This window comes from Conger conger, chromosome 2 (assembly GCF_963514075.1).
Source record: "Conger conger chromosome 2, fConCon1.1, whole genome shotgun sequence".
Classification (NCBI taxonomy): domain Eukaryota; kingdom Metazoa; phylum Chordata; class Actinopteri; order Anguilliformes; family Congridae; genus Conger; species Conger conger.
Window position 1 is genome coordinate 51,410,757 of NC_083761.1, and position 18,324 is coordinate 51,429,080.

At 37.3% G+C, this 18,324-nt stretch overlaps 1 protein-coding gene across 1 annotated transcript in view; it reads left to right on the forward strand.

The window, feature by feature from the left end:
- LOC133121250 (myosin-binding protein C, fast-type-like) overlaps positions 1-18,324 on the forward strand; it is a 67,880-nt gene that overhangs the window by 26,890 nt on the left and 22,666 nt on the right. Inside the window, exons 2-8 of the mRNA XM_061230455.1 lie at positions 7,883-7,945; positions 10,482-10,505; positions 11,421-11,441; positions 13,311-13,328; positions 13,978-13,998; positions 15,151-15,174; positions 16,302-16,370. Coding sequence (XP_061086439.1) covers positions 7,883-7,945; positions 10,482-10,505; positions 11,421-11,441; positions 13,311-13,328; positions 13,978-13,998; positions 15,151-15,174; positions 16,302-16,370 — 240 coding nt within the window. The remainder of the gene's footprint in view (positions 1-7,882; positions 7,946-10,481; positions 10,506-11,420; positions 11,442-13,310; positions 13,329-13,977; positions 13,999-15,150; positions 15,175-16,301; positions 16,371-18,324) is intronic.

The following is an 18,324-nucleotide window of genomic DNA, read 5'->3' on the forward strand; positions in this document are numbered from 1 at the left end:
TGTGTGTGTGTTGAATTTGCTATCTGCTTGTCTGCATAGTCTCTACCTCCGGTTCATGCACTGAAATATTTTTTTTTCCTTATCTATAGCAAAGCCTGCAGGAGCAGGTAAGAGTTCAACAATATTTAAAATTGTGTGTGTGAGATGTGGGTTTGTATGAATACTTTCATGCAGATTGTATGTGCAGAAAAAGTGTGTGTGTGTGTGTGTGTTGAATTCGCTATCTGCATGTCCGCATAGTCTCTACCTCTACTTCCTGCACTGAAATCCATTATTTTCATTACCTATAGCAAAGCCTGGAGAAGCAGGTAAGAGTGCAACAGTGTTTCAAATTGTCTGTGAGATGTGTGTTTGCATGTATAATATATTTAAATGTTGATCATAGGTACTGAAAAAGTGTGTGTTTGTTGATATGTGTGTGTGTGAGTTGAATTCTCCACACTCCAGTTCCTGCACTGAAATCCATTATTTTCATTATCTATAGCTAAAAAAGGAAAAGCAGGTAAGAGTGTAACCATGTTTCTAATTGTGTGTGAGATGTTTGTATCTATAATTCCATGCAGATTATATGTATAGAAAAAGTCTGTGTGTGTATGTGCGTGCGTGCGTGCGTGCGTGCGTGCGTGTGTGCGTGTGTGTGTTGGATATGGAATCTGCTCGTCTGCGTCATACTCCAGTTCCTGCACTGAAATATATTATTTTCATTATATATAGCAAAGCTTGCAAAACCAGGTAAGGATGCAACAATGTTTCAAATGGTGCGTGAGATGTGTGTTTGCATATATATTTTCATGTGAGTGTGTGTGTGTGTGTGTGTGTGTGTGCTGGCGTGCGTGTTTGTGTGTGTGTTTGTGTGTGTGTTGAATTTCTTATTATCTGTATGTCTGTATATTCTCAACACACTCCAGTTCCAGCACTGACATCCACTATTTCCATTGTATATAGCAAAAAAAGTGAAAGCAGGTAAGAGTGCAACAATGTTCCAAATTGTGTGTGTGATATGTGTGTCTGTATATACACTCACCGAGCACTTTATTAGGAACAGTTTTACTTTATTATACCTACTTATTCATGCGATTATCTAATCAGCCAATTGTCTGGCAGCAGTGCAATGCATACGGTTATGTAGATACGGGTCAGGAGCTTTAGTTAATGTTCCCATCAGCCTTCAGTATGTGGAAAAAATGTGATCTAAGTGACTTTGACCGTGGAATGATTGTTGGTGGCAGACATGATGGTTTGAGTATCTCAGAAACTGCTGATCTCCTGGGCTTTTCACACACACTAGTCACACTAGTTTGCAAATAGTGGTGCAAAAAACAAAAAGTTCTGCAGACAGAAATGCCTTGTTAATGAGAGACGTCAGAGAAGAATGGCCGGACTGGTCAAAGCTGACAGCAAGGTGACAGTAATGCAAACAACCACACATTACAACTGTGGTATGCAGAAGAGCATCTCTGAACACACAACACATCATAACTCTCAGTGGATAGGCTACAGCAGTAGAATTCTAAAGTAAGTCTAATAAATACCTAATAAAGTGCTCACTAAGTGTATATTTTCCTGGAGCTCATATGGACAGAATTAGTGTCTGTTTGTGCTCTGTGTGTGTATGTGTGTTGAATTTTGTCATCTGTATGTCTGCATATCCTCAACATCACTCCATTATTTTCATTATCTATAGCAAAGCCTGCAGAAGCAGGTAAGTGTGCAGCATTGTATCAAATTGTGCGTGTGAGATGTGTTGTTATATTTTATTGCAGATCATATGTACAGAAAAAATGTGTGTGTACGCGTATGAGTACATGCGTGTTAAATTTGTTTTCTGCATATCTCCATATTCTCCATGCACCATCCATTTCCTGCACTGAAATCGATTATTTTCATTATCTATAGCAAAGCCTGCAGGAGCAGGTAAGAGTTCAACAATGTTTCAAATTGTGTGTGAGAGATGTGTTTGTACAGTACAGTACAGTCTATAAGTATTCGGACAGTGGTACAATTTCTGTTGTTTTGGCTGTGTACTTCAGAACGTTGGATATGAAATGAATGAAACAATGAATAGGAGGTTAAAGTGCAGATTGTAACCTTTAATTTGACGGTATTGACATCTGTATCAAGTGATCCACGTAGGAATCCCTTGTTATACATTGTCACCCCATTTTAGGGGACCAAAAGTAATTGGACATTTGGCTTGTCAGTTGTTTCTGATTAGCAGGTGTATTCAATTGTTTCCTTAAGGTAATGTTCCTGTAGAGTCGGGGACTGGCGGAGAGCCAAGAGCGACTAAGGGTGATCCCTTTAAAGTGAACACGCGAAAGTCTTCTCCACAAAACCCCGGAAGGTATAGGAAACAGAAAATGTCTGGACTCTGACCAAAATAAAAGGAATAGCCCCAAAAAACGGCTACCAGAAAATAAAGCAACCCTTAAAAACCAGGGCGAACAACCCAACGAAAAGGAGTGCTAAAAGCGAGCACTGCAAACCCCGGACCGGGGACAAAATAACTACTAGGCGAGAAAACAAAGAACCTTGAGTCGCAGCTCAGGAAAAACACAAACCAAAAATACAGATACCGGGGACAACGTCCCTCACCCCCAAGCTCACACGAGCTGAAAATTAAAACAAAACAAAACAGAGAACCTACGGAAGGCGTCAGCCGTGCACACAGCACCAGCAGGCTGAGTGTCTTCCTTACCCTTTTCTTTTCTTTCTTTTATAAATTAGACAGAACCAGAACCTGCACGATACCTGACTCATAACAGACAGAGTCTTACCGTGTGCATACCAGTCAGAGTGAACAGTGAACACCAAAGCGCCGACCGAATGCCAGCTAGCGCTTTAAATACCCACCGGAGTTTCGGCTCCCCTGGCACTAATGAGGGCCAGGTGAAAATACTACCCGGTGCTACCTCTCAACCCTGACAGTTCCTCCTAAAACAAATATTTGGTCTTCCAGATAATTTCAGAGGTACATGCTTCAATCGTCATGGGCTATGGACTTTCCGACAAAATATGTAAACTATCTAATTTGCGTACTTTATTCAAGATGGTGGAAATTACAATTTTGTAGCATTCTATAATCTGAACCAAGTAAGATTTTCTCCAGAAATGTAAGATTTTTCATGAAGAAAAAGCATGAAATTTCAGGATCTAACAATTAGATTTGTGATGCTGTCCCCACCCCTGAAGCTCAATACACTCTCCTGGATATGGAGTAACGGTTTGCACAGTTGCATGGTGATATGATGACTATGCACTGCGAACAATAGTTCAGAGTTCTGTAATATCATTGAGAAGACCGACTCCAAGGATATAAGGTATTCAAAAGATGCCTTATATATCGGTAGAGGAGTCAAATCATCCAAAAGGTGTTATTATCCTGAAGGTTGAATAGTTGAGGGATGATTTGTCTTTATTTTTTCCATGGAACAGATGCAGGTATAAGAAAGCTTTCAGGATCTAGTCTTGATTCTGGGCTTTTAATAGCCTTTGGAGTCTGTTATTGGTGTCTGCCAACATGAGGACCAGAGTTGTGCCAATGAGAGTCAAGGAAGCCATTATGAGGCTAAGAAATAAGTCACGGACATAGGCTAAAGAATAGGCTTACCTAAAAAACCAATTTGAAACGTCATTAAGAAGAAACATAGCACATAGCACATCAAACATAGCCTTTTTTCGTATCCATGTATGTATGTTGGTGAATACCACACAACCCTAAATGAAAAGTGCATTCATGGAATTTGTGATTAGCATAAATTGTGGCCCCTAAAATACCATATAAAGAGCTTGAAATGGCATTACAGGCAGTTGAAAAAGATAGCCGAAAAAAGACAAAAGAAAAAAACTTATTTGAAGTGGAGATTAAAGTGCTTTTAATATAAAAAATATTATTCAGAAGTGTAAGCAGTGGATTGTCAGAACTAGGGAAGACTAATGCCTGGTTTGGCATTAACCTGGAGGATATAAAAAATGTGTCCACAAATGAAGAATCAACACGGGGAGGTTGGAGTTTGTCCCAGTTGTGTACACTGGAGGAACACATTGGCAAAATTATAGGAGAGACATTTTTTCCCTGTCCTTGCACAGTGCCAGAAGGTCAGTCTGAACCGACTCACAGCCTAGAAATGAGTTGTCACTGACACATTCATGCCTGCCACCTGAAGAGTGTTTATGATTTGTTGGAGTGTTTGGGGGCTTTTCCTCATTCTGGTGAGAATTCTGTGGTCAGCAACCGTAGTGGTCTTCCTTGACCTACCTGGCCCTTTGCAATTACAGCCCCCCAATAACAGATTCCAAAGGCAATCAAAAGCTTAGACTCGAGACTAAATACTGAAAGCTTTTTTAAACCTGCACAAAGGAAGCAATTGAATACACTATTCAGAAACAGCTGAGAAGTCAACTGTCCAATTACTTTAAGTGCCCTATGTAGAAGGGATATAATTCCAACACTGATCACCAGATAAATACCCTCAAATGAAATTTGACAATCCACACTTTTAACCTCATATCCATTGTGTCATTTCAAATCCAATGTGTTGGAATTGTACCACTGTCCCAATACTTACGGATTGCACTGTATGTATATTTTCATGCAGATCATAAACAGAAGAATTGTGTGTTTGTGTATATGTGTGTGTGGAATTTGTTATCTGCATATTCTCTACATGCTCCATTTTCTTTACTGAAATACATTATTTTCATTTTAAATAGCAAAGCCTGCAGGTAAGAGTTTAACACTGATTTAAATAGTGTGTGTGATTGTGTGTGCGAGTTGTGTGACTGTATGTGCACTCAGTGAACATTTTCTTAGGTATTAGACTTCTGTTGCTATCACCTATCCAGTTAGAAGTTTAATGCATTGTATCAGAGATGCTCTTCTGTATACTACTGTTGTAATGCGTGGTTATTAGCGTTACTGCCACCTTCCTTTCAGCTTCGACCAGTCTGGCCATTCCCCTCTGACCTCTCTCATTAACAAAGCGTTTCTGCCTGCAGAACTGCTGCTCATGGGATGTTTTTTGTTTTTGCACTGTTGTGCATCAAAAAACACAGAAGATCAGCAGTTTCTAATATACTTAAACCATTCTGTCTGGCACCAACAATCATTCCATGGTCAAAGTAAAGTCACATTTCTTCCCCATTCTGACATTTTGTCTGGAAAACAGCTGAACCCTGTGACCACATCTGCATTCTTTTATGCATTTAGTACATGTCTACCGAATAAAGTGATCACTGAGTGATCACTGAGTGTTCAGAAGATAAGTGTGTGTGTGTTGAATTTGTTAGATGTATGTCTGCATATTCTCTACACACTCCAGTTCCAGCACTGATATCCATTGTTTTAATTATCTATAGCAAAGCCAGCAGAAGCAGGTAAGAGTACATCAATGTTTCTTTCTAATTGTGTACGTGAGCTGTGTGTTTGTATGTATATTTTTATGCAGATCATATGTACAGATAAAGTCTGTGTGTGTGTGTGTGCGTGTGTGTTGAATTTGTTAGATGCATGTCTACATATTCTCTACACACTCCAGTTCCAGCACTGATATCCATTTTTTTCATTATCTATAGCAAAGCCAGCAGAAGCAGGTAAGAGTACAGCAATATTTCTTTCTAATTGTGTAAGTGAGCTGTGTGTTTGTATGTATATTTCTAAGTGGATCATATGTACCGATAAAGTCTGTGTGTGTGTGTGTGCGTGTGTGTTGAATTTGTTAGATGTATGTCTGCATATTCTCTACACACTCCAGTTCCAGCACTGATATCCATTGTTTTAATTATCTATAGCAAAGCCAGCAGAAGCAGGTAAGAGTACATCAATGTTTCTTTCTAATTGTGTACGTGAGCTGTGTGTTTGTATGTATATTTCTAAGTGGATCATATGTGCAGATAAAGTCTGTGTGTGTGTGTGTTGAATTTGTTAGATGCATGTCTACATATTCTCTACACACACCAGTTCCAGCACTGATATCCATTGTTTTAATTATCTATAGCAAAGCCAGCAGAAGCAGGTAAGAGTGCAACAATGTTTCTTTCTAATTGTGTACGTGAGATGTGTGTTTGTATGTATATTTTTATACAGATGATATGTACAGATAAAGTCTGTGTGTGTGTGTGTTGAATTTGTTAGATGCATGTCTACATATTCTCTACACACTCCAGTTCCAGCACTGATATCCATTGTTTTCATTATCTATAGCAAAGCCAGCAGAAGCAGGTAAGAGTACAGCAAAGTTTCTTTCTAATTGTGTACATGTGATGGGTGTTTGTGTGTGAGTGTGTGTGTGTGTGTGTGTGTGTGTGTGTGTGTGTGTGTGTGTGTGTGTGTGTGTGGGTGTGTGCTGAGAGTCCTGGTTGTGTGCTATCATGTGTGTCATGTTGATGTTTGATGTGATGGGGGGATGATTGATTGTCTAAAATTGGTGATTACAGCAGTTATTCTCTGGCCCAGCAGCAAAATAAAATTAAAAGGGTGGCAACTGAAATGCACAACAAAATATCACTTCTAAAAATGCTGCACAAAGAAATTTCCCTGATCTACAGGCTACCTTGTCATCCTACCACAAGATTGTGCTACTACACCATAGCAACAAAGTGCGAATGGCTTTTTCCAAAGCAGCTCCCTCTTTTGGTGATAGTGGTACTTTTTGGCTTCTATGTGACTGCAGCTAGTCAAATTCAACAAATAAGTAGTTAATCATTCAATCATGTGGCTTATATAATTCTGGCAGCGGTGCAGATTCAGGCTGGTAGGCCCAGAGGGCAAGTGTGTAAGTGAGATTGTACTCAATGTTTGTAGTGTATCGGCAAGCCATAAAATCCACCATGCTACTACAGTCCTTGTGTTGAAGTACAATTGTTCATATTTTAATTATCACAAGCAACCTGTAGAAGATGAAAGAAATGAACACTGAGAGGGTTGGCCCCCCAGAGGAGTACAAACAGGACAGATTCAGCAGCAACAGGACATATTTATGTTATATTGGACGTTTTTGCCTATATGGCAAGAATGGCACAAATACTTGCAAGGTTCCGACAGTAGGGGGCTGCTGCATTGCATCTCAGGGTGACTCATACAGAGGCACACTTTACTCTTGTTTGGAGATATCATTTGGTTGTCATACCTCTTCATGTATAATCCTCTGCGGAGTGCACTAAACTCCTTTTACGACAACCTTCGAGTGGATTATTCTGTTTACACCATGGTATTTAACAAATATAATATAAGGTCGTTAATATTTCGGGGCAACTACTTGTTGCTATGGATACGTTTAAGTTTGGCTGAAAATAGAAATGTGAGTCATGGCTAAGGCCAGTATTGATTATTTTGGTTAAATTCAGTGTTTTAAGAGAGGCTTAAATTAGTTTCGTATTCGTAATTCCCCGTCGTAATTCGTAATTCGTAAGCAAGAAATTTTTTTACATTTTCTTGCTTATTATTATTTGCACAGAAAAGTTTTTAAACAGTGGCTTAACAGGATGAGTCACCCAGCAGCCCAGGTCATTGTGGTGTGTTGTTTATAGTTGGTCTGTTGCATTTGGTTGTGTGATGACAGGACTGAGGTAACATCCAAGTACACTTGTGCCGTGACTCTGAGTGTGGAACTGAGCTTGGTAACAGCGCAGAGGAGCTCAGCACATAAAACGGTCACGCAGGATGACAAAGCCCTCTGAAGTCAAGGCATGAGCTTCACTAGTCAGCCAGGTCTCACTTGTACACTGCGATATTTCTCAGCAGGAGTTGTGCCTTGCATAGGCATGTGCCGCCCCCTCCCCCCCCCCCCCCCCATTTAAATCTCACTGGTTACATAGTGTATGCCACAGTCATAGTATAATCTCCCCTGATTAATGTTTTTAAATGCTATGTTTTCATTGTCAGCAGCACCTGCAGAAGCAGCGCCTGCAGACACACCACCTGCAGACGCACCACCTGCTGATGCAGGTAAGATAAATACCTGATTCAGATACATTCTGGTTCCAGTGTGAGCACGTACTATATTTCAAATAGTTTATAAACGTTTCGTGACACGTTTCTCAAATGCATTTTGCATTTAATTGATCACACAAAATATCTTCCTTAATAATTAAATTGATAATTAAATATGATAAACATGGCTCTAGCATGTGCAATGTGCCTACATGAATTTAACTGATAATTAATAATTTTAGGTTTTAGAGGAGTGCATGTTTTTGAATAAACTTTTGTCACTTTGGTCACAAATTGTATTATCAACTCAATGTGAATTCAATTTCATTAGCAGAGGCAAAACCCGCAGAAGGAGGTAAGGAAAATGTAAATTTTGTCTAACTCTTACATTTTGTTTGTGAGAAAAATCATGGTTTGTACCTCTGTATTTGTGTTTTGTTCTTAGTATGTAATATAATCATTTTAATGGTAAATACATTTACTATCGGTATAAGTACCCTTGGCTTTATATCTCACCACTTTATATCCCCCTTTATACCCTTGGCTTTATATCCCAGTCTGAAATATTGAATGGAATAAATTTATTTATTTTGAGAATATACAGTGCTCCTAATTCAATATACAGTATGTGGAAAAGATTATATCAAAATATGTATGTAAGACGTTTTGAGCTACAGGCTTATACTAAACCAAGGCCAAGACTAAACTAATGAACCAATTTAGCCAAAGGTAAAAAGGTATTGTGTGGTGTGTGTGTGGGTGTGTATATTAATACCAGCATGCCAGCAGAATTCCCACATACTTTTCTCCACTCTGAACTGTTTTCATTTTATTATCAGAAGCAAAACCTGGTGGTAAGGAAATATTCCAAGTGCATACAATCATTTCATTTTGTTTGTGAGAAAATGAGCAAGAATGAGTTGAAATCGATTACAATTCAAAATATGCTTGTGTATGGGGTGACATTGCTGTGTGCATGACTTCACTACCAGACCAGAAGAAAAAAAAATATTTGGAAATGTTTTATGGTAACTGTGTTCTACATGACAAGATCAGGGGTGCATTTCCCGAAGCCTTCTTAAAGCTACGTCATTCGTAAGTTGTACCTTAAGCTGTACCTTAACGTTTCAGCTTGTTTCCCGAAACGTTCTTAGCTAAGTATACCTTACTTTCGTAAAGTTGGTCTGGACCACTCTTAGCTATACCTTAGCGATGTTGTCAGCTCACTCCACTAGTGGCCACCACTGTTATGACCGCAAGTCTCTGAAATCAGCTGTTGCTCTTAGTTACATCTCAATCTGTTAAGCAATATGTACACTAATAATTCTACAGTTGTAGTTGGCTAATAATATTACTAAAATACCACATTAATGGCATTGTTTTCATGCAAATAATAAAATTGTAAATTACGAAGGATGCATGTTGCACTTTATTGAACATGTTGCCTAATTGCCTTTTAAACTGACGATTTCCTACTCTCTCTGTGTGCTGGAGCGATGATTAACCATAGTTCGTTCTTGGTTTTGTTGGACACTGTAGTCCTAAAGCTGGAAAATAATGTTTCTTTATTCAGCGCCATGTCTAACAATATCTCCATTTTGTTTGCTGTGAATCTGTGGGACTGCATATTTCTTTGTTTTTTTCAGCCATATCTTATGTAAAAAAATAAATAAATAAAATGTTTAATTTTATGTCGGTGCATTTTGTTGTTGGTGCACTTTTATTGAAAATGTCAGCTAATCAGAGAAAATAGTGAGTCATTTAAGCACTATGACAAAGATATTAAAATATTGTAAATAAAACATGTCATGCCAAAGAAGGCATATTGCTAGATGGCGTAGCCACAAACTGTATCACTAACCATACATATAATTTGTCGAAAATCGATCTTAGAGCGAGTCGATGGGGCCTAGTAACGTTGCACGTAGAAGCTATCCGTTAAGCAACCGCCAAAGCAACCGCCATGTAGAAAAGTAAACAACTTTAGTAAGGTATACCTTAGAGAGTCTATGTAAAGCGCTAAGAGACACCGTTATCGGGAAACGCACCCCAGATCAATTCACCAACAAGGTGTCATTAACAGTTGATATTTGCATCTTTCGGCAATTCAGTTATTTAGCTAAATTTGTAATCTTGTGCATTAGTTTTGGTTTCCATTACTCTCACTTAAGAATTCCTAAGTTGGAAGTGCACTGACAGTAGTATGCATACCAGTCAGGTTGCATGGTGAAAGTGGTTGGTGTAATGATACGTTTTGGATTGTAGTACATTGTGAATCACATGTAGTATTACTGTAATTGATGGTTGCTTTAAAATGTATTTATTTATCTTTCATCGGCAGAAGCAAAACCTGTCAATGATGGTAAGAGAAATTGTGATAAAACATGGCTCTAGTATGTGGAATGTGCCTGTACAAATTTAACTGATAATGTAATTGTATGTTTAATAAGAGTGCATGTTTTTCAATGAACAAATTAACAAAAAAAAACTTTTATCACTTTTGTCACAAACTGTCAAAATCATCAATTGAATTTGAATTCAATTTTGTTAGCAGAGGCAACACCTGCGGAAGGAGGTAAGGAAATTTTACATATTGTCTGTGAGAGAAATCAATGTGTATATGAATTACAATACATCACAATGCCATGTAATGTAATGCGCTTCAATGTGTATCTGAATATAATAATTTTAATGGTAAATACGTTTGTTCTCTATTCTGTACCCAAGCCTTCATATTCCAGCCCAGACTGAATAGAATAACTATATTTATGAAAATATACATATATACATATAATGTGTTTGTGTTACCCTACTTCCTATAATTCTTAACAGAGATACATGACAATATACACGAGATACATGACAATAACAGTACAGCAATAAAGATAAAACAATGCTTCTTCTACTCTTTATGACATAGAAGGAGACTATCCATCATTTGCTGGCCATTGCATTAATTTATTTTCACAACTAGGATTTATGATCTTCTACAAGGCAAGCAAAATCCATATTGATAGTTATACTATGGATGTACTGAACCATAGTTGCATTAATATATTTTTGTTGTGCCATTATAGTGGAATGTAGTGTAGTTGTATTCAGGCCAGAGACAACAAGCTTTTTTTTCATATACTGTTTGTCTTGCTTATGAATATACAATGAATTTGTGGTGGCCCACATTAAATAATGTTTCTCTGAAGGGACAGACAAATAAAAAGTTTATTCTTACATTCTTAAATTCTTACAATGTTGAGTATGTATTTCCTGACAATGGATTTCTCAAAAATATTTGTATTATACTTTCAGTCATATACTTTTTAAAAGTTTTTAAATAATTTACTTTTTAAATAGAATATTTGTACTTTCCGACCAATCATCATACTTCTAATGAACAGCCATTTTGATATGATTTTTGCTATAAATTATGAAATGCAGTTTTTTGTGTATGTGGATCTGTAATTGTATTCAAATATTTTCTTATTATTAATAGAAGCTAAGCCAGCAGAAGAGGGTAAGGACAAGACAATACATACACATTTTTCAGATTGTTTGTGTGTGAATGTTAAAATCTATGCTTATATTGATAGGTTTGTTGCGGAATGTTTATGCTGATCATGTTTGTACAATCCAGCATGCCAGTGTTATTATACGAAATGAAACACTTTTCATTTCCTATAAAAATGCTTCAATTATTTTCCTTTCTGAAGAATATGTTTTGAATGTGTTTTGTATGGACTGACTGTCTTCTTGTAAGGAGGAAACTGGATGTTAAGGAGAAAGTGTTATGCACACAGTAGTTACAATATGCTACCCAGTTTAGATACATATATTATATTGCAGCAGTATGTCTATTTTCTGACTGTCTTGTATCAAATATCTTGTATCAAATCTTGCTACATATTGCACTATGACGTTGGCATGCATTTCTTAAAAATAGGGAATCATTGATGCTGTGGTTGTTCAAAGTACACATTTTCTCAAATATCAATTGCTGTTGTAATCAGCCTAACAACTTAGCGTTGTAGTTGTAGGGCTTGATTCAGACTTATGCCTCTAAGTAAGCACTTACCACCAGGGATTTGTAGCATGTATTGCAATATGTATTATATACATATTTTTTTCCATATTATATGGGTTAAAATGTACGATGCCAGACAATTTTGTGGTGTAATTAAAATTATAACTATTCCTCATCATTCTGCCCCTTTTCGCATGAAAAACCTTCCCTGTTTGTGTCTTATCATTATCATCATTTTCAGGTTTTATTTTTCATTTAAAAAAAAGGTGAAAATAGGATGGAAATTTGAGAAAAAAAATGGGTGATCAGGGAATCGGATTATAATAATGCAAATTTGCGGGAAAATTTTTTAATTTTAATTTTAAACATTTAACCATAGGCTTTGTAAATGGAACATTGATAGTGCACATTCCAGGAGATTGGATACGGTGTGCCTGCTATTTCAGCTGCACGTTTAATGACGTTCACACAGTGACATACACAACAAATAGGCCTAACATAAGCCCCTTTTCCATAAAATTTTGTAGCGAATGAGTGCCTGTATCGCTATAACTTTGCAGCGATCCAAGACCACCAAGGGCAAATACAGCATTCTGATTGGCCGAGGGTGTGAATTAATTTCGTATAACCTTGCTAATGAGAACAGATCAAACAGGTGTGTCAAATTTTTTCACTGCTAAAATATCCAACAATTATCAATGCGCACAAAATACACTAGGTACTAAGCTAAGCATTTTGAATTCATGCAAGTAGTCTGGTTATAGCCAACCTAGTGACACATATGTTACTGTAGGGTACATTGCAGTGAGAACCCCTTAAGCTGAAGGTATTTCCTTCAATCCTTTTTAACAGTGGAAGTAATAAAACTAATGGTTCTATTTGTATTAACTATTTTACGATACCATGTTTTAGCAACCCTACTTATTTTATAACATGTGCGGTGACAATTCAAGCATAAAGAGAACTTCACAGATTACATAAATCAGGATAAAATAGATATTCTTTTCACAGCAATGGTCCAGAGAACAAAATCCATAGTAGATTTTTATTCTAAAAACATTCCAATGGCGGAAAAACATCAATAAGAAAATCTGGGCATAAATGGGTTTAATTCAAACTGTCCTTTTTTAAAAATCCTGGAAATCAGTTTCAACTGACAACCTTGGTCATACATTAATCTAGGCCTGAAGCCATGGCATCACAGTGAGCATAACATTGCACATTAAGTACATTTGAAAGTGTTATGTTTTTATGTGCCTGGGATATGGTGTATGCATGTGTGTGCATGTGTGCTTGCGCGCATGTGCTACATATAGTATATGTCCCTACAGTAAGTAAAAACTTTTTTTTTTCCATTGTCAGAAGCAAAACCTGCAGAGGGTAAGCGAAATCTACAATGCCTGTAACTACTTCTGGTGTGCATTGTCTGTATGTGATTATAGAGACAGCATATGAGTTTGGACATGTAATACTCACATGCGTTTCTATTTAAGTGATTACAGTTGGCCAAGAAGACTTCCTCAGCAGTTTGCCAGCTAATATTGGCTGCCAAACCCTCTGACCCAGCAAGTTCTGGGTTTATTAGTGCAACATACAAAAAGAAATGTTTTTGTCAGATTTCAGGCTGCAGAAACTAATTGACAGCTGTATAGGAATGTGGCACCTGATATTGTCCACCAGTTATGGTCAAAGGATATGTTCAAATTATGATTTACAGCGTAGGGGATATGCCTCTATCCTACAACAATATGGTCTAATTAGTTGTTAGTAGATACAATAATGAACTACAGTACATATCTTCAAAATAAAACATCATACATATCAATAAGGAGGAAACCAGATGTTATAATATTATACAATAGTATACATAGCTACAATATGCTTCCCTGTTCAGATACATATCAACTATATATCAACAGTGTCAGCAGCATGTGTGAGTGTTTGTGTAGATGCCTGTATTAATGTAATATTGTATTCTTTTAACACTTCACCATGTGTTTTTAATTAAATTATTTATTTTGTTCATCAGATGCACAACCAGGAGAAGAGGGTAAGTGAAAGATACATATTCTACATGAGGTGTTGTGACAATTGGACTATATGTTTTTGGTCAGGCATGTCATGTCATTCCTGTATCTGTCTGAGAGTTGTGTTGAAGGGAAGCAATTGTTATGTTTATCTACTCTTTTGGCCAAAAAGGTATCTATGACCATGGAACCTCTATTACTTTGGAACTCAGTTAGGGTGGGGTAGTATAAATGGTACAAAAGATATACTGGTAGAAATATGTCACAATATGAATTTGGACATAGTGTCTATGGGCAATTCCAGCGTTATGACAAATACCTCAGAAGAATTACTCTTCTCACATGATAAAAATTGTTAAAGCATATTATCATCCCACCCACTTGGCTAATTGACAGGGCCAAAAAAATAAATAAATAACATTGTTAAGCCAGAAAAATGCAAAAATACAGGTATTTTGGGGAGACTACAAACTTTCTCAAAACTCTGAATTTTAAAGTCTCATGCAGAAAGTTTGATATCCATGTAATGTAGGAGGCTTGGCTGCACATAAAAATAATTTAAAAATAAAGCAATTTTGAAAATATTTATATCTTAATCTAGATTGTTTTGAGGAGATACCAGCGTTATATATGTGACACCATTGTGTTATGGATGTGACACATCTGAAATGCACATTGTTTCACAAACCACTTGAGATGTGAGATGTGAGCTTATATGCATATGTTCATACCGATCATAAGAACAGAAAATGTACGTTTGTGTATGTGCAGACAAAAAACAGTTAGAACATGCATGTACTGTATATTTACCTATGCAACTATATCGTTCATTTACATTTACAAAATTCTAAATAATATATTTTATTTTAAATAATTGCATCAAATCAACGTTCAATATTATAGCCAAATCCTATGACCCATAAACTCCCAATTGCACGGTAAAATGTTCATGTCCCAACTGGACTCGTATGCAATATGTAATTTCTACCTAAAAGCATTAGGACTGAGTTCACTTTTTTCAACGCCATAGCATTTATATATTTTTATTTAAAAATGAGTGACAGTGTTTACATTATAATGAACTAAATACAGTATCTAGAGTATGTGTGCAGAATGAGATATGTACCATCAGTAGACTGTACTAAAATCCATCTACTGAAATTCTTATCTTTCAGCATCAGAAGCTCAACCTGCAGAAGGTGAGGAGAGGAAATACAGAAATGCATAGAGCTATTACTGTTTCTATTCATATGTTTGTGTCCTGTGCAAGACTTTGTGATGTTACGAATGGTGTACACTCACTGAGCACTTTATTAGGTATTTATCAGACTTTTTTTATTTTTTTTAAAACTTATTTTACTTCTGCTGCTGTAGCTTATCCATTTAGAGGTTTGACACATTGTGTGTTCAGAGATGCTCTTCTGCATACCACTGTGTGGTTATTTGCATTATTGTCACCTTCCTGTCAGCTTTGACCAGTCTGACTCCTCTGACCTCTCTCATTAACAATGGATTTTTGTCCACAGAAGAGCTTTTTTTTTGTTTTGCTTTTCACCATTCTCTGCAAACTCTAGAGACTGTTGTGCGTGAAAATCCCAGGAGATCAGCAGTTTCTGAGACCCTGTCTGGCACCAATAATCCATGGTCAAAGTCACTGTGATCACATTTCTTCCCCATTCAGACATTTGGTCATAAAAACAGCTGAATCTCTTGACCACATGATTGGCTTATTAAATATTTGCATTAACAAGCGAATAAAGTGCTCAATGTTTTTGGTGAAGTATATTTACACGTGCAGTATATGTTTGATCATGGCATAAAAGTGTATTTATGGCACACCCAAAATATTCAATATGGCTGAAAATATTGTAATCCACATTATTCTTCTTATTGCATGCATTTCCGTGAATGCTGCAGTGTCTTTTTTAATTCTTTAACTGAACTTATTTTACAGTAGTTTTTGTTTCATGAACATAGGGATGGAGGAATTATATTTATCAAGTTTAATTACATTTAGCTTTATGTTGTGTTTGCATTTTCGTTGTGTGAGGGAAATGAACTGAATTTCTGTACAGTACATGTACAGTATATCATATCTCTCCACTTGACTGCGTGTTTGTTGCATATGTACAGTATATATGTGTGTGTGTGTGTGTGTGTGTGTTCAGTACGGTATGTATGCATATATGTTTTTGTGTATATGTCAGGATAATTCCTTCCTGTAGCACGATCTTTGTCAGGGTACTGTAACTGTAAATATCTGTATTAAATGTGCCTTTTCTAGTTTTATACAAATGATACCATGAAGTTACGTTCTCCCTCTTAGAACCCCCAGAGAAGACAGAATTGACTGGTCTCATTGTGGAGAAACCAGAGAGTGCCTGCGCTGTAACTGGTGAGAAGTGAATTCATCTTCTTATTATACCATTCATAAAAACCACGTCTGTCTGTGTTAGTACAAAGCAGCGTTACCCTGCTCCATTGCCCATTGCCCATTGACCGACAGTCAGTCACTGCTCCATCACTACCACATCACTATGCAACCAAAAATTCAGTGTAAATTCAAAAAGCAAATTGCTACGGCTAAGTGGTAAGCAATCTATCACACAAAGACAACATCACGCGCAGGGCAGTATCTGGCTGTATTTTAAGTTACCATTCACGTACAAATTGTGCTTTGATCCAGAAATCCATACATGGGCAAAGGTTTTGCGCTGGGTAATGTCAGTGTCAGGATTGCAGACAGAGGAACCACTAGCAGACTCAGGGATGAAGTGAAAAGGGCAGACTTTAATATAGAATAGGCAGATTGAGCAGGCAAGGGTCGAATTCCACAAACAGGTAGTACAGAGGCAATCAAGTTCGTAATCGTAAAACAAGCGGGAGTCCAAAAACTGGGAAGGTAGATCAAACACAGGGCAATGGTACAAAAACATAAACCAAGAATCAGAATCCAATAGTCCAGAAAAACTTTGGTTACAGGTAATCCAAGACAGAACGGGGGCAGATCCAAAAGAACAGGAGATGGGGAACACAAAGGGAAGGGTCACACAGAGCAGGCAGGATGGGAAAATAAAACAAAACCTCAGAAAATCAGAATCAGAAAGCTTTATTGTCATTGCACAAAAACAGTACAACGAGATTTGGTGTGCAGCACCTAAAACGATACATGCATACACACACTACACACACTACACACACTACACATTCATGCACCCACACACTACACACATTACACACTCACACACCCGAGTTTAAAAGCAGCATAGAAGAACATTCGAGCAGTAGAAAAATATTGCACGTCCCACAATTATTAAAATAAATATATATAAATAAATGATGGATTAGTCCTGAGTGTTATGATGCAGATGTGATGGCAATAGGCAAAAACCTATTAAAGAGCAGAGAGATAATAAGGACAGGGAAGCAGATGCTAGAACTGAGGTGAACAAACATATACACAGGACATAAGCAAAACGAACTAGCAATGAAAGACACAGGCAGGCTTATATGCAACACTGACAAAGGACAACAAGAAACAGCTGAGACAAATGACAGGAAGGAAATACATATACAGTAAATCCTCAAATTGTGTCCGGGATTCTATTTGAAGCCTGGCCTCGGATAATAGCCGCGGGCGTGGTCGATTCGGACAAATAAAGGTCTGCCCCCAAAAACAAGCCGGGGTAATATTGCCTACCAGTAGGGCTATCAGTCCATGAGCACTAGAAGACATTGTTTCGATTTAACTCAATGAAATAAAAGAGCTCTTCTTAATATTTTATATTGTTGGTTGGTTTAATACTGTTGCCAATGAAAAGTCATTGTCCTACACCATGGGTCTCCAACACTTTGCTCTCAAGCTACCAATCGCTTGCCGCCCCCTTCTGAGTAGCTTGCCAAAGGCTGAAGCAGTATACATTTAAACACAATTGTTGCCGCGAGGCATTCCAGCCTACGAATTTAATAAAAAGTAAATCAGGCAAAATTAAAAATTAACTCAATTTAGGCTACTTGGCTACGCAATATGGTTTCCTTGTGTTTACAGCACAGCGCACGTTCAATGAATGAATGAAAGCGGCTGCCTTGGCTCGCAATAAACAGACGGGTGGAAATCCCGACACTCTTTCAACTACATAAAACTTAACAGTGAACCATCAAATACCCCCCAGATTTCAGTGCCCATCAGTCCCAACATTTAGCAATAGAATCAAACAGTCCAAAAGTAAATTAAATCCCAAACCAACGTGAAAATCTTTTGATAGCCTACCGGTATGCTGCTCCAAACGAAACGCATGTCTCACAATAAAACGCACTTTAGGAAAAAAAGATCCTTAACTTGCTGTTAT